Source organism: Podospora anserina, chromosome 6 (assembly GCF_000226545.1).
Source record: "Podospora anserina S mat+ genomic DNA chromosome 6, supercontig 2".
NCBI lineage: Eukaryota > Fungi > Ascomycota > Sordariomycetes > Sordariales > Podosporaceae > Podospora > Podospora anserina.
In genome coordinates, this window is record NW_001914857.1 from 2,798,641 (window position 1) to 2,818,260 (window position 19,620).

Genomic DNA, 19,620 nt, shown 5'->3' on the forward strand with positions numbered 1-19,620 from the left:
ATGTGTTCGGGCAACGTCGCGTGCTTGTGTTCCAGGGCGGTTTGACGTCAAAATTGTCTTCCGGGATGTCGACAGCCCCCAGAGAAGGGGCAATTGGGGAAACGGTTGCCGACTTCCCGCCTGTGACAGACAGGGGACGCTTGGCGGCGTGCGACACCCAACAGCGGCCTCAAACAGGGACCCACTGGCTACTTCAGCTGTGCGTCTGCGAACTTGCTTACCTAAGGAATTATGTCCCATCCCCTTGGCACCGCATCCTTCGACATTTACACCCATGCCTCACCTTCGCCCAGAACTATTCCAACTGCATTCTCCAAGACGCTCAAATAGCAGCTAATGCAACATTCTGTCATGGTCACTCGCCCATGGAACTCCCACCCTGTTCAACGGCACCAATCATCCAACTACCCCAGGACACCAGGGTGCCTTGCGTGATGCCCTTCTTCAAAGAAATGCTGTAGCTCCGGGCCTGGGTTCAACTACACCATGATCCATATGCATGGCTCAGCCCAATAGTGATGCTGGCGACCAGTCGGATGTCGAGGATGGCTCTGGGCAGCCTTCTCGGGCAAGCGGGGTAGGTCGCAATGAACCCGTCCAACATATCCCCTATCCCTGGTCCCGATGCACACCTTGCCGGGTTCGGTAGCATGTTTCTAGGGCTAGGTCAGGGCAGTCAGCATCACATCACGACAAGTCTACCAACCTGGCAAGGCGCTGGCAAGTCATGCAGTGAGCCAACCACCCGCGAACACCTACAAAAGCCATGGAGTCCGCACCTCGGGACAGGATTTGGTGTCCCATCACCATCACTCCCTCTGAACCCAAGGGCCTGACAAGATGTCGCTTTCCAAGTTCTGTCTGTTGGCGTCTGCCTCGTTGGTGAGCTTGACCACCGGGCTGAGCACACCACATGCCAATATCAAGCGTCAGGTCTCCCAGTTGCGTGAGAGTTATGACTTTGTCATTGTTGGCGGAGGTACAAGTGGTCTCACGGTAGCTGATCGGTTGAGTGAAGCCTTTCCACAGAGTAAGCCATCTCTCGTATCTGATCATCCACATCGTCATACAGCTAACCGAGAACCAGAAACTGTACTGGTTGTTGAGTACGGCGATGTTGAGTACGCTCCATCAAGCTTCGATCCACCGGTCGACTGGTACGGGCCGAATTCATTTCAAAGCGCCTCTCTCTGGGTATTTTTCTCCCAGCCGAACCCCGAATACAACAACTTGACGGCCCTCAGCTTTGCTGGGCAAGTGGTCGGTGGAAGCAGTGCTATCAATGGCCAATTCTTCGATCGGCCATCACGTCACGATCTTGATTCCTGGACCCAGCTCGGCGTTTCTTCAGACTGGAACTGGCGGGGAATGTTTCCCTATTTCAAAAAGGTACCGTGTGACATTTCAGAGCATAATTGACCACAGAGACTGACCCCAACGAACACAGAGTATCAAGTTCACCGCACCATCAGCACAGGTGGCTCAGCAGTACAACTACACATGGGATCTTTCTTCTTACGGCGGCACGACACCCATCCATTCCAGTTTTCCCCCCTTCCAATGGGCCGACAACTCCGTCGTCCTGAACGGCTGGAGAGAGCTGGGTGTCCGCACACGTCAGGACTGCGCTGGCGGTGACAAAGAGGGTCTCTGTGCAGTTCCTACTTCACAGCATCCCATCACTGCAAGACGTTCTCATGCTGGGCTTGGCCACTACGCCGATGTAGTTGGGACTCGCTCCAATTACGATCTGCTTGTGAAGCATCAGGCAGTCAGAGTCGTCTACCCCAACGGAGTCAATTCTGGCCCTCCACTTCTCGATGTCCGATCGCTAACCACCAATGCTCGGTTCAACATCACCGCCAATGCTGAGGTTGTTCTCTCGGCTGGCGCCTACCACACACCCACTGTTCTTCTTAGAAGCGGCATCGGTGCTGCCAATATCCTTGCAGCGTCTGGAATTACACAGGTGCTTGAACTGCCAGGAGTCGGTGCCAATCTTCAGGATCATCCTGGGAGCACAGGCGTGGCTTGGAACTGTATGTCATCCATCCCCACAAATTATCCTTCTTTTTCTAAATTCTAGTAACCCTTATGCTAACATGGTCCCTATAGACACCAAGCCTGGAAACTGGACCCCAATGCCAGAGGAAATGGCCGACCCAACTTTCAAGGCTGATGCCACGGCTGCGTTTGACGAGGTGCCAGCGCGCGGTCCTTACACCATGGCCTTGGGCAACCAGGCCATCTACATTTCTCTCCCAAACACCACGCCCAACTACCTCAGCATCATTCGCAAAATCCTCAGACAGACAGTAGATGGATCCGCAGCATCCTTCCTGCCAGCCGACTACAGGGACAACGCAGCACTGGCCAGAGGCTACAGAGACCAGCTCGCCGTCTTGGCCAAGCTCCTCCTCAACCCCAAGGCCCCCAACCTCGAAACCCCATGGTCAACAGGTTATTCCGCCCCAGCGATCCTTCTTCATCCCCTCAGCCGTGGGACGGTCCGCCTCAACCCGGCAGATCATCTTGCTCAGCCCATTGTTGACAGCAGACACGGCAGCAACCCAGTCGACTTTGACATGCAGCTTGCTAATGTGAAGTGGTCACGAAGACTGCTTGACACACCCACGATGAAGCGCTACGGCGCGGTGGAAACTGCCCCGGGTGAAGCTGTGCAGAGTGATGCGGAGTTGTTGGCGTTTATCAAGAGCGCTGCGACGTTGAGTTATCAGCATCCGTGCTGCACTGCTGCGTTGGGACCGAAGAATAAGGGGGGTGTGGTGGATAATAAGCTGAGGGTGCACGGGGCGAAGGGGTTGAGGGTGGTGGATATCAGTGTTTTGCCTTTGGTTATCAGTGCGCATACGAGCTCGACGGCTTATGCGCTGGGTGAGAAGGCTGCGGATGTTATTATTAAGGAGTGGAGGTGAGTGGAGGTTTGTTTGGTGCATGTCTGTGGCGTGGGGATTTGCCACGTGTGGTTGGTCAGGAGTAATGTAGATTAGGCAGGAAGCGAGGATCAATAGGCTGACGGGCTCCCTCTTCTTTGATGATTATCTTTGCGTTTTCACAGAAACACATTTCGAGTTGCTTGTAGCCGCTGCAATGGTTTCTCCCAAACCCCCCGTGGATGATGGTCCAAAAACACAATGTGACCAATTCCTCGCCCTCCTCCTCTCCACCCACCGACCCCGCCCCCAGAGACAGCATCACATCCTCTGGGAGGCAGCCGTCACCCACGCCACCAAACAAGACTGTTCCCTCTGCAAGATCCTCACCGACGCCCTGCAAGTCTGGTTCACGCCCTCGCAGCTGGGAGGCGTCCAGCTGCAGGTCATGCTGATCATGCAACAGAGCAGTGAGAAGCAAGATCGGTTGTTGATTCAGTTCAGAACACCGGCGAGGGTGACACCCTGGACGGAGGGGCAGACTGTTAACTTCTTTGTGGATGATGGGTTATGTGGGACTGGGGGGTGGAACTTGATGAAGACCCCGGCTGCCTTGAACAAGGAAAGTTTCGCGTGGGAAAGGAAAGTAGAAAAAATGAAGGCGTGGTTGGGGCGATGTCGGGAAAGTCATGAGATGTGTAGGTCTTATGGGGGTGTGATGCTTCCTGAGGGGGTGACGGTATTACCGAGCAGAGTGCTGGATTTGTTACCTGGGAATGGGGGCGTGAGGTTGTATGAATCGAGGGTGGGGGAAAGGGGGAGGTATGCTTGTCTTAGTCATCGGTGGGGGAAGTGTCAGCCGCTTACCACGACCCGGGCGACGTTGGGGGATTGGAAGGAAGGGTTGCCTTGGGAGAAGATCCCGAAGCTGTTCCAGGATGCGATCGACATTGCAAGGGAGCTGGGGGTGAGGTATCTCTGGATTGATAGTCTTTGTATTGTGCAGGATGATGCGGAGGATTGGTATAGAGAGTCGAGGAAGATGTGCGCGATTTATCAGAATGCGGTTGTGACTGTAGCTGGCACGGCGGGGTTTGGGTGTGAGGATTCGTTGGTTCCGACGAGGGAGAGGACTGTGGCTGGAAAATTGAAGGATGGGACGGGTTATAGGTTTGAGGTTAGGTTGATGGATAAGCATTTGAGTGGGTCGCCGAGTCATGTTCATTTTGGGAAGACGCTGCTTGGGAGAGGGTGGGTTTATCAGGAGAGGCTTTTGTCTCGGAGGATCATACACTGTTGTTCGGATGAGTTGGTGTGGGAATGTATGGAGTCGGTGGAATGTGAGTGTCCTGAGGGGGTTAGCTGGATGACAACCGCGGATCGGTCTAGGTTGGAAATCAAGGCTATTCAGACGCGGTTGCCAAGGGAGGCGCCGGTGTCGGAGCAGCGGAGAGTCTGGCATGATATGGTCAGGGCTTATACCACGCTGGATTTGACAAAAATATCGGACAGAGCGGTTGCTATTCTCGGACTGGCAGTAGAGATGCAGCATTCAAGGAAGGGATTGTATGCCGCGGGACTATGGGAGGATAGCTTTCTGTGTGATCTTGCCTGGCATACTGGGACGGCAACTCGAAGGGGGAAAAGGCCGACGGATCCTAGACCAAATAGGGATACGACAAAAGCTCCTACATGGTCTTGGCTCTCAGTTGGTACCTGTTGTGAGTATTGGTCTCGATCGGATCTCGGGAACGGGGAGCCATGGTGGGAGGATAGCGGTACTGTTGTCGAGAAGATTGAACTCCCTCCGTATCATACGCTTTCAGCTGCAGCACAAGGTCTCGGCTTGGTTCATGTGATCCCTGCCACGGATCTCCAGGTGGATGGTGGCACCAGCAGACTGACCACTCATGGTTGTCTGACGCTCAAGGGGAACTTGCTGGCTGGAACATCCAGTCAATCAGTGCATAACGACACACTGGAGTGGGCGGGCTGGTTCCAACGTAGCTTTGGGATCGATCTTAATCTTCAAGAATCGAGAGCACGTGGGTTCCTTGATATTCAGACTACAAGCGAAAAGCCTATCATCCGACAGGGACAGGCAGTGTTTGGTATGCCGCTTGGTACCAGTATCGACACTGAAGGGATTCTGGATCCGATATATCGGTATCGGTACCTCCTGTTGTTGGTGTTGGTAGATGCCGATGAGCAGTTGTATGAGCGGGTGGGGATGATTGAGCTGGCCCATGGCGATTATCAGTGGAAGGCACCTGCGTGGTGGGATATTCCTTTTGAGGCCGGGACCATGACTACTATGAGAATCATTTAGGACGCTTTTTAATAGTCAGCGATGTAATGGAGAACAAAGAATGGATTTTTTTGATTAGACCCCTTTTGTGATAGTGCCGATTACTCTGATTGGAATGACCGTTGTTGGCTTGTGCGATTCCGTCCGACAGTGGTGACTTGAGAGAGAAGCTTGCTTAACCTTCCTGTGTGATAATGACGGAGATGGGCCTTTGTCTGGCGGATTCAATAGTGAAGGATGCTCCACGTCGAGAACCAAAGCTGGATCAAAATGATGAGAAGGGTGGTTGACCCGAGGAGAAGAGAAAGGCGCGTCACAGCCAAGAGTAAACGCGACCTCGTCCGCAAAGCCATCTCACCTGGCACGAGCCTTTAGGGAGCTGCCATAAACGGAGCAACTGTCAGACGATAACAGCCAATGGGAGCAAGGCCCAACACCTGTCACCTCTTAGATCAACTGTCGGCATGCCAAAGGTATCAAAATCAGAGCAGTCACTTGGTCAAGTGGTCAATGCTACCATCACAGGTTGCGCCACCTCTAGAGGCTGTGGGTTCAACTCCCACTTCCTACTAGATGTTGCGGGTTCAACTCCTGCAACCAGCAATTGTCCATGGCATGAGGGATGAGGGCTTGATATTGCATCACTGGTGGTTACGACCTACCTAACCGCGGTATACGTCTGTGGGATTGCTGAGTAGACTGGGGGTTTCACCATGACTTCCACTTCCTTTTTGCCATCCAGCTAATCAAACTATTAATAGCCCATGACTTATGGGTTGAAGGATATGATTAGCAGTTCATATATCTTATTTATTTTATCATTCTTTTTCCTCTTTGCTTGTGTGCCTTTTCCAGGCGGAGCAGATGGAAGAGCTATCGCAGATTGATCTTTGCGCCTGCCCTGTTGGTCGCATGGCACCTTCCTGCCTTTTCTGCTCGCTGCTCTTGCTGAGTCAATAGCTTGAAAACTTTCTGACAATCGTAAATAATTGGCAGGACATTTCTTCAACCCTCCATCCCCCATCTTCACCATCGCGCACGCCTTTCTACTATCTCAAAACGCCTTCAAAACAAACTCGAACGCCTCTTCATTTCAAATGTATGTGTTCAATCTTCTTCTTCAGGTCTTATAATGATAGTTTGACGCGTCCAAACGATCATTTGAGGTGTCACTATGCGACTTTGAAGCCTTATACTATCCCGAAAAGACCTCAAGTCTATCTTCGAGGGGGTTGATTTGCAAGCTCAGGGCGTCAAGATGTAGAATTCAGGCATAGAAAGCTAATATTAATTCCTCAGCAGATACCGAAGATGTCTGTCGTCTCTCTCTCAAAGCGGCGTTGAAGGTCAGCGGACTGGCCTGGCCTGGCCATGACAATGTCCTGGCCAGACGCAGTTGGGACCACAAAGTCGAGAAGATACTGGCGGAGTTGAGGGTGCCCGCGGGCAAAAAGCACATGGTGAAAGCGATCACCAAAATGGTCGAGGAGGCGACCGATTTCGCGCACAGATTGCGCGACGAGCCGGAGGACCACTTTGGCTTCGTCGAGATGTTCGGCGCCCACTCGCGCCTGGGGGTTGCGCTCGCTCGTGCGTCGCCTGCCGTTGTGCAGGTGTTTGAGAACCTCTTCTTCGCGGTTGTGATGGCTCGCCATCGGTACTTGGAGGATTGCTTCGAGTACGACAAGGTATGTTGCCATTGCAAGGTTGAATTGAATCAATTCCTAACACCTTGTGTTGACAGGAACCCGTCAAAGAGTTCCAGCTCTCTGCCCTGGCCAAGGCCATTGACCTGTTCAATGGGGCCGTGAGGGGCTTTTGGTCCAATACCGAGCTGGAGCTGTACATGAACGAGGCGGCGGACGATGTCGAGATCTTTGAGGAGGAAGATGGCGCTACTACTGGCGGCCAGCAAGATGTGGAGATGGAGGACGTTCGTGCTGGTGTTGAGGGCATGATACTCAACAACACGAAGGATGTGGAGATGGGGGGATGTTAATGCTGCTGGTGGTTCGTTTAGAGATCGCATTTGATGACACATGGTTCTTTCAGTTTCAGCATTGGCATTGTTTTGCTTGATGGTCTCTTTTCGTTCAAGGCGTTCATTCGGGTTCACAATGGGCAGCATATTCTGGAGTTGAGGCATGGCTTTCTCTGTCTTTGGCACCGGATTGGTTGGCGCGCTAGGGATAGGAGCATTGTTTCGTTGCTATGAGTTTCAGGAGGCGTTGACTTCTCAGGCTAGCACATCAATCGATTGCTGATGCAGCCTTTACCTTGATCCTTTTACTCGTCAAGCAAGTGAAATCATGTCGTGTCACCAACCCCTAATGCCCAAAGTAAACATTCATCCACAGCATCGCAACCGGCTGCATAGTGGAACTCGGCGTTACAGTGGGGCCGCGCATCTTCCGGCTGATGTCGGGCCATGCCGAGCGGCTGTTCCGGGAAGCGAAGACGCATGCCACAACGTTACACTAATCCACAAGCCACACTGTGTTTTAACCCCTCCCTTGATCCATGCCGAGACGTGCTTTTTTCCTATCTCTTTTCACACCAAATCCCTCGTTTCTTTTCCACAATTATCGTTTCAAATCATCACTCCATCCATCTTTGTGTTTACCTTACCCCTGAGTCTCCACAACAATGACGTCATCCACCACCGCTGCCCCCTTTTCCCTCACCAAACACCTCCTCTCCCTCGAACCAGAGGAGTTCAAAGCCGCGACTCAGCACCCCTTTTTGCTCGCTGCAGCAAAAGGGACGCTCCCCAAAGATGTGCTGAGTCATTGGCTGGTGAATGACCGGTTGTATATCCATGCTTATATCCGAGCTGCGGGACAGTTGCTCGCTAGTCTGGAGCTGCCGAAGCATTTACCTGGGGTTGAACAGCCGGGGGAAGAGGATGAGGCGTTCGAAGTTAGACTGGTGGATTGGCTGATTGAGGCTTTGGGTGCGGTGAGGAGGGAGGAGAGGATGTTTCTTGAGGTTGGGGGGAGGTATGAATTGGTGGATTTTGTGGGAGTGAACTCGAGGGAGGCGGGGAGGGTGAAGGGGTTGGGGGTTATTGAGGGGTTGTTTAGGGATGTTGGAGGGAAGGAGAAGGGGAGGGGGTTGGGGGCTTGGTTGTTGGGGGCGGGGGGAGGAGAATTGCCGATGAGTGAGAAGATTCCTTGGTTGGAGGGGGCGGTGACGTTTTGGGGGACGGAGAGAGTTTATCTTGAGGCTTGGAGCTGGGCGAGGGGGCAGCAGGAGGAGAGGCCTAATGGGAAGAAGGATGAGGATGGTGGGGCGTTGAGGAAGGAGTTTATTCCTAATTGGAGTAGTGATGAGTTTAGGGGGTTTGTGGGGAGGTTGGGGGTGTTGATTGATCAGGCTGTGGAGAGGGAGATTGGGATGGTGGGTGAGGATGGGCAGAAACAGGAGGAAGTGAAGAAAGAAATCTTGGGGAGGGTGGAAGGGAAGTGGAGGACCTTGTTGGAGGGGGAGAAGGGGTTTTGGCCGGATGTGTGATGGTTGAAGAAGCATGTGCGAACTGTAGTGTTTTATTTTCTGGGAGACGCAGCTTCGGATTCCCTTTCGCCACTTTTTAGAAGGCCCAAACAGACTCAGGAAAACCGGCAGGTTTGAATCAGGGATAAGCAGTCCACTCGATGTCTGTTATTTTACTGGGCGATACACTTTCTAAACCAAGGATTTGGAGTGGTTACGTCTATCCGTATACATTTCATCGAACTGAAACCCAGTCCCAATGATATTCAAGGTCCCAGTATCAAGGGACCCACCCTCTGGGCCTCCCTCACACTTGATAGCCTCTCTACCATTCGAACTCAAAGAGCACAACAGCCTGTTGTCTCGCACTATAAAATGGGGCCAGGTTTTACATAGGGCATTTGGCCATTCTAGTCCTCCGGCTTTGCTTACCACTACTCGAGTTTCCTTCTAATGCTGGCTTGTGGGTAAAATAGACATCCAAATCACTATTGTTTACGTTGCCAGTGCCATGATTGAGCTGATGATTGAGCTGGCAAAGTTTAGAGCGTTCTACAACCAATGGCTCTTGGTCGGCTGGTCGCCTTGCCATTGGTAACAAAGCTGTCAGGTGGTGGGATGACATCTTGCCCATCTTAAGCCTGAGGAAGGAACTGTCTGTGCTTAATCAGCGGTAGACTGCTACACTTGCGGAAGGAGCAACTACCCCTCATCAATAACAGTTCTGCAGTACCTTCCATCAACAGCACAACCGTGTTTGACCAAGTGGTCTGGTTCTGTCATCAAGTGCCACCGCTAGTCTACGGACACCATGGGTTCAATCCCCATGGTGGGCGCTCTCTATCGCAACTGTCGATTTCCAGGCTGCTTGATTCCTATGTTCGCTTCCGCTTTAGACCGCGCTGAGGGTTGTGGGTCTGGGGGATGGCCAACACAGTACTTCCATTTTGTGTTTATCTCTTTTGTAAAACAATCACTTCTTTTTGATCTAACATGTCATGAAAATTGATTGAACCTCAGACGAGTCTCTGTCCCCAGTACTATGTCTTAAGATATAATATAGTAGAATTGATATGAGCCGCGGTGTCGCCCCTTCCCTTTAAACCAAGTTGCAGGCAGACGCTAACTTGCGAAGCTGTGACTGTTTGTTTTGGTTTTTCTGCCCCCCTTATTCGCCTGCACATGACTTGCACTGCCGATAAAAAATTCTCTTGCTCGCGATTTTCAAATTCAAAAAGTCTCCTTCGCAAGCCAACTCCCGACCTCGACCACACGGTCACCACCGCCCTCGCTCACGCCTGCAATCGTTTATGAACGAATTTTGAGAGGTATGCTCGGATGAAGAATGTAACTTATTCAAATTTGAATTTAAAATTGACAGAAAGAACTTAGTAAGATCGACAAGATGGCTCCCCAACTCCGTCGTTTGCTTCCCAACAAGGGATTATCCTGGTCTCAGGGCGACGTAGTCTTGGGAAAGACCAGACGCGACAGGTCCGTGGTCGACACACTGGCCCGGGTCATGCCTCTCGACAAGCAGAATGTTAGGGGTTTTTTGTTGAAGATGGTGGAGTTCGCTTTGGGGATGGGGAGGTGGTTGGTTGAGCAGCACGAGGAATCCTGCGCTCCTCCGGAGACGGTGGTGGAGATTGACCCGTTTTGGGTGTTTCAAGAAATGCACATGCATTTCACCCATGAGATGGGCTGGGAGAACGAGATGGACTACGCCTTGTTCATTTCGTTGTTTCAGGAGTTGATGTATGCCCGGGAGAGGTATCGGAACTGGTGGGACAGCACTCCGGTAAGTTACAATCTGTTTTGCAAAAAAATCAAAAGAAAAATAAGAAAAAGAGAGTTTTGTGCATGGATGATGAATCAAGTTGTTAAGATTTTGTGCAGAGAACCAGCACCATGCAGGGTAACGGGTTGACCGACGGCTTGGACAAGCTGTATTTCGAGGTGCCGTTCTTCGCCCGGAATGAGCTGGAGGTGAATTTGTGGGTGTCGGCGAGGCTGCGCCAGGACGAGCGTAAGGAGGGGGAGGCCGCGGCGTTCGACAGCGTTGCTGATGGCCTCCAAGCATTGGGGGTCAATCCCGCTGCTCCTCCACGCGTGGACTTTGAGGACGTGCGCCAAGCACTGAAGGATATGGATTTCGATGAGACCATGGAAGATGCGGAGGTTGAGGGTGAGGGGAAGGGTGATGGGATGGAGATGGAGATGGATAGGATGGATATGGAGGAGTAAGGCTGCGGTCGGGCTGAAGGAAAACAGTAGACCGGGGGAACCTGAACCACCTACAAAACGGCTGAAGGACAACAGTGTAAACCCGTGGGCTGGCAACCCATGTCGGGCGGCGAAGACAGACTCTGTACCTCCACGTGGTGCCGCCTGAGAACCTGGGTCTTTGCGTTGGAGTTTTCCTCCTGACATCTTAGACCCAGAGCCAGCACAGAGACGCGAGCTTTCATCAGACAACTTGCCTAGCTGAAGCCTTGTGGCTTTAGTGGGCAAACATTAAGTTGTCCTTTCATGCTACTGTATTTTCCACCCTCTTTCCCCGTTTTGTGTGGTCACTAACCTTTGTCACCTGCCAGCTCTCATCTTCAAACAACTCGATTCCAAGATTTGTCCACCGATCCCCTCCATCAATGTCGCGTCCATTGCCTCCTCCCCATACCACGACACTCGATCCGCTACCCCGGCCTAGTTGCCACTCCGTCGCTCCGATGATGCCAAGATACTCCGTCTACCACCTTCGTCATTTCTGCCGAGGGTGTCAGGAATACGACGCATCGCGGTGTCCACCGCGCCCAAGATACATAACACGGCATGGATGCAAAGAGGGTGACGGGGTGTGGTTTACGGTGGGCACATGTACATTCGGCTGCGCTCCTTGCGGAAGAGCTGAATGTGGGTTCCCATTTCCAGTGCTGTCTATTCAGCATCCCTGCAGCGGGGGTGACCTCTTAAGATGATAGGATCTGATGAGAGATTGGCTTTAGCTAGCCATGATGATAAAGTTGTTTAGCATTTGTGGTTACCTTCTATTGTTATTATATGTGTTTATTGTTTTTTATTACATGGTGATGCCTATGGCCACGTGGAGGCTCTGTGTCGTGTCACCGGGGTGTTACGACATCTCAAAGGACAGAAATCCGTGCTGGACAGGATTGCTGGAGGTTTGTAATAGACCGGCGTTGAGAGGACTATTGCCAGGCTGATTGTTGACATGCACGGGCCATCTCTTTTGACAGCAGGACGGTTGGGATGGCGAAATCGAAGAACCGCACAACAGAGGACTGGGAACAAGACAGGCTGGTTATATATTATTGTCACCTATCGTCATATTTAGCTTTGCTGGCTTCAAGGAGTACATGGGGTTCTCTCCATAGTACGCTACCTTGGGTATTGCCCCTCCGTTAACTAGCCGAAAGATACAGCCAAGTCTTTGAGCTCAGATACCTCACTCAATGCCACCCACAATGATTTAGCGATTTGGTCTCTTTGTCACTTTCGTAATCTTCTGGGATATCTCTTTTTAAACGATCCCTAGCAAAGAAGGTTATGTCTGGTTGTGGGTAATGTAGGTAATTGGGTGGTTTTAAAATCAGTGCAGTGCCGCAGGAGTAAATTATCAAAGGAGAGAATGGCTTCGTCGAAGCCGTATGGGGGGTTGAGTTCCAGGTTTCCTCTTCTCCAATTGCAGTAGTCCAATTGAGTAAGGATCAGAACTCCTTATCAAAGCATTGATTGTATGATGTCTGAATTCTTGTAGGAAGCTTGGATGGAATTGGAGGAGCTTGGACCACCAGCAACTTGCTCCAGGTGTGTCTCTCAACTCCCACCTCTTTTCGACTTTCTTACTCGTCTGTGAGAGTCGCTCTTTTTCCTTCGGCACCGTCATTTGCGCTGTCTGTCTGCTCCTGTATGTACACCACTGTCTCTCTGGCCTTTGCCTCGTCAGAACAATCATGCTACTATTCTCAACCACTTTGGGCGGTTTATATCTGGATGCTTTGCTGTTGGAGTCGCTCGCTTGCAAGTGGCAAGCTGCTTGCGATGGCTCGGCCTTGGCCTCGCACGCCCTCGTGGAATTGGACGTAAAAACAATGCGAACAAACTTTGCAGACACTTCCAAAGATACTCTCCGCCGCGCTGGTCGGTCTCGTCTCTGTATGTACAGTCGCAACTTTGCTTGAGCTCCAGCCAGGCTTGACGCTCTTGACAACTAACTGTATCCTCAGATTTCCTTAAACGACGCCCTTGGGACTCTTCCGCCGTTCGGTACGCTCTCCATCAACTTCTCGACAGTTCAAAGCTTCCAAGTCTTTGAACTTCCCGGTTCCAAACAGATGTGAAACGAATGTCCAGGTTACCAGCACACTCCATTTACACCGGGGCTTCGCAGGTGCTAGGCAGATTTATCTGACAGTTCATTTGTGACATGCACATTAACATCAGATTTGCTGTTTCTTCTTTTCCCTCTGTGAGCAGCATCTCCTTCAGGCGTTTTGTGGTATCAACCGCACTTTGACACTTTGGTCAAAATTGGTGCAGCAGCTAACATTGTTGTCGAACTAGTCAACAGCCTGACTCTCTACCTTTTCTTCCCCTGGGACCGCTTGGTGAGTATAAACCCGGCTCCCTTGACTTGTGTGGCCTGGATCCAATACTTTCTTCTTATGAAACGAAAGCTAATAGATTGGAGACAACAGAGTTCTTTACCTTCCTCCTTGCCGTAAGCCGATCGTTATCCCCACAATTACAAGCCTTCAATCGGCTCGTCGCTTTGCTTCATCTCTCATTCCCAATCGCGAAAACGACGTACCGTTAACTAGAGACGTAAGGGGGCTGATCCTCTTGGTAATTGGCAGTTCTCTCAAGAAACCCACTTTGTGGTTGCCTGTATCGCTGTTTCTGTAAGAATCTTCCTATTGGGCTACAGTCGTCTGAGCCTGAGGCTGGGTGCTAACTCCAGTTGATAACAGAAGGCCGACTGCCAGCCCTTCCCGTTTCTTTGGTCCTTTCCCGTATGCTTCGCGCCTCGTCTCGTGTTTCGTTTGAGGAGCCGTTGACCGCTGACAGTCCTGCCCAGAAAACAGCACAGGCTCTCCGTTCTCTCCGGCGTCCTTTGATATGTTGGCCCGATTCTCGTGTTCTTCGATATCCCTGTTGTGGATAGCCGTTGTTGATCTTTCTGAGAACCTAGAAACTGACAGCTTAGTTTTAGACAGAAAACAGTTACCATCCCGGCTTCTTTCCGTTTCGTATGTGCTCTTGTTCAAGCCCACATCAGTCTTGAACATCAAGACTCATTAAAGGTGATATCTAGATTATCACAGCGGTCAAGCTCGTCTCTCCTCCTCTTTCTGAGTAGCTACCGGGCTCTCTTTGCGTGGGAAGACTTACCCTAACATCGTGGCTGGGACAGAAATAACCAACATCAGCGACCAAACCCGTTGTTGTTATTTGCTTTCGGTTGACTTTGTCCCGGTATGTTCATGCCCTTTGTTGTCCCAGGAGTCAATGACGAGGGTAGGGGCATCATGTTCCCCAACTGGGCTCAAGAATGCCTGTCTCCTGATGTGTTTGGGGGAAGTAAAGCGAGGAAACTTCAGGGGCACTCCATTCAAAGATCGAAATGCTGATAATACCTGTAACACAGATATTTAACCCAGTGTCTTTGTAAGTCATGCGCACGTCAGAAGACAGGGACAAAAACTAACATGTTGGTGCTTAGCTTTTTTTTTTTATAAAAAATAGAAGTCAAATGCCCGCCCGTGAGCATTTTTTGTTGTTGGCCCAGATGCTCCCTCGCGAGAGCATGGCTTAGGATGTTGGTGGTTGTGAGTCGGAAGCTTGGTAAGTTGCATCCCGTTCAATCATTTGCAAAGTGATTTTGCGTTCTTTTATTTCTTTTTGGTGATGCTATGTGGTGTTGATATCGATCAAGGCTTGTTGTATGATGCTGAAAGACTGACATGACACTCTGATATCCCTAGCCCACAAGCTTTTCTGCCGCTTGTTTCTGTCCCTGGTTGAGGGCAGAGACCGGTTCCTGGAGAGAACCCAGGCTCGACTGTAAGTATATCTGAAGCATGGTTGAACATAGCATGCATGGTGGCTTCGAGCTGGGTTTATGCTAACCTTTGATGATATGGAGATGGGGGTATGGGGAGTATGCAGGTGGAGGATGCGGAGTTGGAGGACGTCCGTGCCGGCATTGAAGCCGTGGACATCGATGGTAAGATGGGGTTTTGTGGGAGTTCTGGTCTGCGTGCCCTTTCATGGACTAATATGAATAACCCACTCTTTCTTTGGGGTTGTTGAGGCTGATTCCCACTGCGGATTTTGTGCTCGGATTTATTGTAAATTTGTGCAGTCAATTACCACCTACCTAAGTCTTGCATGCACTTGGGTGATATTTCAATGCAGGGAAATCTTGAACAAATCAAGGATTTTATCTAGGAGCTACCTCTTTGCAGTGCGGATTTGGATCATCAAAGATTTGCAAGGTATCAGGTAGACTGACCTCTCCACAACATCTTCGCCCTTTTTCTTTCCCAATTGCCCACAGCAAACAATTTGATCAACATATTTTCGACGACCTTGGGCAGGAAGCCCCAGTTCTTAGATCCAATCAACCCTGCTACCTATACCAAAGTTGTATTGTATCACCTTAACCTTGACAGGGTTGGAATTCTTCGAGTTTCAGCTCCAATCGGGACTCTGGACTTCTGTATCAGCAAAGCAAGCAACGCACATTTATTATGTTGACACCCAATATGTAAAGATTCCCAGGTGAAATAGAGCGTCTTCCTCGTCGCCACTCCCCTTTGACTGAATTATGGTGAAAAGTAGTGCAGCACTCTACTACCAATATCAACTGCCCCAGCGGCGAATATTAGAATCAGTGGGAACGGACATTACGATAAGGTATGGCGACATCGGACGCAACCACCAGTGTCATTTCCACTACCGAAGAACTCCAGGCCTTTATCTCTTCTATTCCCCCCTCCAGCGAGCTGTACCTCGATCTCGAAGGCAAAAGCCTGTCCCGCCATGGAACCATCTCCATCATTACGATATTACTTCATCCGGAGGGATTAATTGGACTTGTCGACGTTCAACTCGTGGAAAACGCGTCTCGGACCGGTGACAAGACATATCTCAATGGCTTGGAAAAGGCTATTCGACTCGATCTCAAATTGGAGTTTGCCGATCTCAACCGTTGGACCAGATCAACAAGGAGATAACAGGCCTGATGTCTTCTAGCATTTTTGCAGTTTGACCACTGGAGGCCAAAACAGTTCAGTACTGCATCAATAGCGTTATATCCACCTCCCCTCCTTATACGATACGTACCTCATAAAGATCAGCCTTCAGTGGTTAGCAAAGGTGAAGGAGGAGAGCTCTCGGGGGGTCGATGAGGCTCATGGTCTTGGGTATGACCCTTAATCGCCTATGAAGGCACGGAGGCCACGGGGATCAGGGATAGACCAGGCCCATTTGACTTTGGATGAGCAGTTTGACAGAGAGATGTTCGGATCTGACGACGAGGATTACCCCGATTACGCTGAAGATGACGAGCGCACAAGCTGCAGGGATACCCTTGATGATATAGATTACTATTTGTATTACTCTAACTGATTTGACAAGAGGTCTCAGGTTTCGTTTGCGGAGGATGGCCGGAGTGGCCGTTGGAATCAAATATGAGGTGTCCAGTAGCTCTAATCTAGCGTTTTTGTTCGGTGTTTCTTCGTCTCTCGCCCTGGTTCTGCAACCTGAGCTTCCACACCCAATGCTGTCACCGGCATGACAGGTGACAAACCAGCCAGATAGCTGGAGCGACTCCCGTTCTTGCTCCTTCCTGTGCCTTATAATGACCAAACAGGACACAGCTTCCATCAAGAACCAACACTGTGTTTGCCAAGTGGTTTGGGTGCTCCCTTCGAGCCCCACCACTTGTCAAAGGCGTTCTGGGGTTCGATTCCCGGAGTGTGATTCTTGTCCATGGCAAAATAGCTACATAAATGAGCGGGGCCAATTCTCTGGCTGCCGACGGCGGCGCCCATGTGTATGGGAGTGTTACATAGCCTTGCGAGACTGGGGGATCTTGCTGGACTGGGGGCAGTTCAACAACGTAATTTCTTTTTTTGCCTCTCGATATTTTGCTCTCTTCTTTACTCTGCCGCCTCGAGAGTTCCTCCACCAGCACCTCTCCGTATCACCCCAGCGCTTCTCGTCAAACAATCATTTGCACTGTAAACATGCTAATGACTGCACCCGCCTGCCAAACGCAGCGGCAAGCAACTAGCCTTTCCACGTTTGCAACATATCCTACCCGATCGAGCTTTAGAAGCCTTCGGCACCGTCGCCATCACAATCATGGTGGTGACGCCCCAGATCGCCAACTCCACAAACAAGGCTGAGTGAGATCTCCACCCCCGCGAAACCCACCCACTGCCCCAATGACCCGCCGCGCTTGTGCGCCTCCACTAACTGCTTGTTTTGACTTCACTCAAGTTCTTACATTCCCATCAGCACGACAGCTCATCGCTAATGATTCCAACGTTACAGGCAGCCACCGCCAGAATAAAAGCTGTCTGCCATCATTGGTATTGCAATTGATCGCATTATATACACCCATCTCATCGCCTTCTACGTCATAACAGGACTCCGCTACTCCCCATCGACCGACTGCACCCATTCCGACATGAGATCCTCATAATCCTCCGGCCCATACGGCTCTGTTGCCTCTTTTAACCACCCCGCCTTCCGATGAACTTTCAAACCCATATCCCCCACCATCAAATCCAAGTACGGCACCGCGTCAAACACAAAGTCCGGCAGCAGCGCGCCCTTCCCGGCCGGATACCTCCATTTGCCAAACCGAGCATGCAGTACCGTCTCGTGCTGAACCTCTTCCAGCGTCTTGGCCCTCCCTTCCCGATCCCTCTTCCCATCAACCGGCGGAATCGTCCTCACAGGCAGCTGGTCAGCAAAATACGCCGAGATCCACAACCCCTGGATATGCGCCATGATCATGGTGCTGAAGTTCATGCAGATACCCGCAAAGGCAATGTCTCTTGTCTGCATGAACCTTGCTGAGGGTGGCACCATAAACCGGTACAGCGTCCATGGGGTCAGAGGAGTCGAAGGGTTGATCTTGTCTGTCGTTGACAGACCCTTTGTTCCAAGGAGTGGCTTCAGGTTAGGGTTTTGAACTGGCTGATCCTTCAATCGCGGAAATTTACCGAGAATTTCCTTGTCAGCCCTTTCGACGGCTTCCTTGGTGAACAGCTTTGCCTTGCTTGGTGTATGAGGCAGCCCAATGTCTAGGTCGATTCCCTCGGGGAGAAACTTGACCGGTGGTACGTGCTTCCAGCCAGTCACACAGCACAGGGCATCAGCCGGAAGGTCTGTACCGTTGGATAGGTGGACCGTTTTGTGGGACAGGCCGGTGATGTCTGCAATGTGAACTTTGACGGTGCCTTTGGTCAAAAGGTCCCAGAAGCTGGTGGGGTAATTGTAAATGGAAAAGGACGAAGCGGTGAACATGGGGTGGCTCCAGGGCTTGATCTTCTTGAGCTCGGGGTGGGAGTCGTATTTGTTGAGCGTGATGACGTCGTTGCCGAGGACGGACCAGAAGACGTTCGTGATGGCGCGGCCGAGGGCGGTGCCGTGGTAAAAGTTGCGGAGCGTGTTGTACCCGTCGGCGAAGCCCCAGATGCAAGGGCTGAACCAGGTGAGCATGCGGGTGTCTGGGGGTTGCGACGTTAGTACGATGATGCACAAGAGGGGTGTGGTTGGTCGAAGACACATACTGACCAGCTTCTCTAGCCACTTCTTCAATGGTGTCACGTAGGGTGGTGCCATCCACACAGCACCATGGCCGCTTTCTCGGATCACCCAGTCCACGTGGATACCCTTCTTACCGTACGCATAGACTGCATCCCAAGCCGATTTACTCCCACCGAAAACCGTCACCTTATGAGTGGTTTCGAGGGTATCGACATGCTGAAGGAAATCAGCACCATGGAACAAAGGCGCGCTAAACTCCTCTTGTCCATCAATATGAGGCAAAAACGGCTCAGAAGTCAACCCGGTAGCGACAATGAGCTTCTTTGCAAAGATCCTGCTCGTCTCGTCGTCATGCTCTACTGTCAGGGTCCAACCACCGTCCAGTCCATTCTGGTGTTCAGCAGTCACAACCTTATGACGGAAGCGGATTTTATCCGCGATGCCAAACTTCTCAGCATAGGCTTTCAGGTACTCGTGCACGACAACGCCTGGGATGTGGTCTCCTGGCTTCACACCGAATTGCTCGGTGGTCATCGGAAAGTCAGGGAACTGATATGTCCCAAGCATGTTGTTTGTTCGGAGCTCGGGGTAGAGCCGGCTATTGGCCCAAACACCGCCGACGCTCTCTTTGTCGTCGAGTAGGGCGAGAGTCTTGCCATTGTTGAGCTGGTGGTAGGTCTTTGCAGCGGAGATTCCGGCGATGCCTATGCAATGCAGTTAGTTCCGGGTTGCGACACGCAGGGCGGGTGGTGGCATACCTGCGCCGATGACCACGAGGTCGAGGGTTTCCATGGCGGAGGATTTGAGTTGCCCGTTGAGGTACTCGGTGAAGGACGGTGGGTGTTTGCTTCGAAGGCTGTTCCCTGAGCGCAGCAATGGTTGGAGGTATGACCTCTTTGACCCTCGGACAACTCGGGCCCTGAATGCAGGTACGTCCGCTCCAAGTCAAAAAGGAATGTTTCTTACTGTCTCAACGGAGGGTATGTGCAGTGCCGTGATCTGATTATGGCAATTGCAAGTTGAAGCCCTTCTTCATTGCTGACCCCGCTCACTGAAGATTTCTTTTTTTTCAGGAACAAAATCACCGAGGGGCACGCTGCTGATGTGTGATCAAGGGAG

General features: G+C 51.3%; 5 protein-coding genes across 5 annotated transcripts; 4 read left to right on the forward strand and 1 right to left on the reverse strand.

Annotated features, from left to right (window-relative positions):
- Positions 1-840: 840 nt before the first annotated feature.
- PODANS_6_7550 (uncharacterized protein) lies at positions 841-5,223 on the forward strand (the record flags this gene model as incomplete). Its single annotated transcript, XM_001910639.1, has 4 exons — positions 841-1,389; positions 1,448-2,039; positions 2,116-2,932; positions 3,012-5,223. 4 exons carry the CDS (start codon positions 841-843, stop codon positions 5,221-5,223), a joined length of 4,170 nt encoding a protein of 1,389 aa, XP_001910674.1.
- A 1,436-nt stretch (positions 5,224-6,659) lies between these two features.
- On the forward strand, positions 6,660-7,201 carry PODANS_6_7555 (uncharacterized protein; the record flags this gene model as incomplete). The annotated part of the gene is made up of 2 exons (XM_001910640.1): positions 6,660-6,890; positions 6,947-7,201. The coding sequence occupies 2 exons, from the start codon at positions 6,660-6,662 to the stop codon at positions 7,199-7,201; spliced, it is 486 nt and encodes a 161-aa protein (XP_001910675.1).
- A 429-nt stretch (positions 7,202-7,630) lies between these two features.
- PODANS_6_7560 (uncharacterized protein) lies at positions 7,631-8,715 on the forward strand (the record flags this gene model as incomplete). The annotated part of the gene is made up of 2 exons (XM_001910641.1): positions 7,631-7,789; positions 7,837-8,715. 2 exons carry the CDS (start codon positions 7,631-7,633, stop codon positions 8,713-8,715), a joined length of 1,038 nt encoding a protein of 345 aa, XP_001910676.1.
- Positions 8,716-10,099: 1,384 nt separating this feature from the next.
- On the forward strand, positions 10,100-10,941 carry PODANS_6_7563 (uncharacterized protein; the record flags this gene model as incomplete). Its single annotated transcript, XM_001910642.1, has 2 exons — positions 10,100-10,495; positions 10,594-10,941. 2 exons carry the CDS (start codon positions 10,100-10,102, stop codon positions 10,939-10,941), a joined length of 744 nt encoding a protein of 247 aa, XP_001910677.1.
- A 6,438-nt stretch (positions 10,942-17,379) lies between these two features.
- On the reverse strand, positions 17,380-19,293 carry PODANS_6_7570 (uncharacterized protein; the record flags this gene model as incomplete). Its single annotated transcript, XM_001910643.1, has 3 exons — positions 17,380-18,461; positions 18,528-19,205; positions 19,260-19,293. 3 exons carry the CDS (start codon positions 19,291-19,293, stop codon positions 17,380-17,382), a joined length of 1,794 nt encoding a protein of 597 aa, XP_001910678.1.
- Between the last annotated feature and the right edge of the window lie 327 nt (positions 19,294-19,620).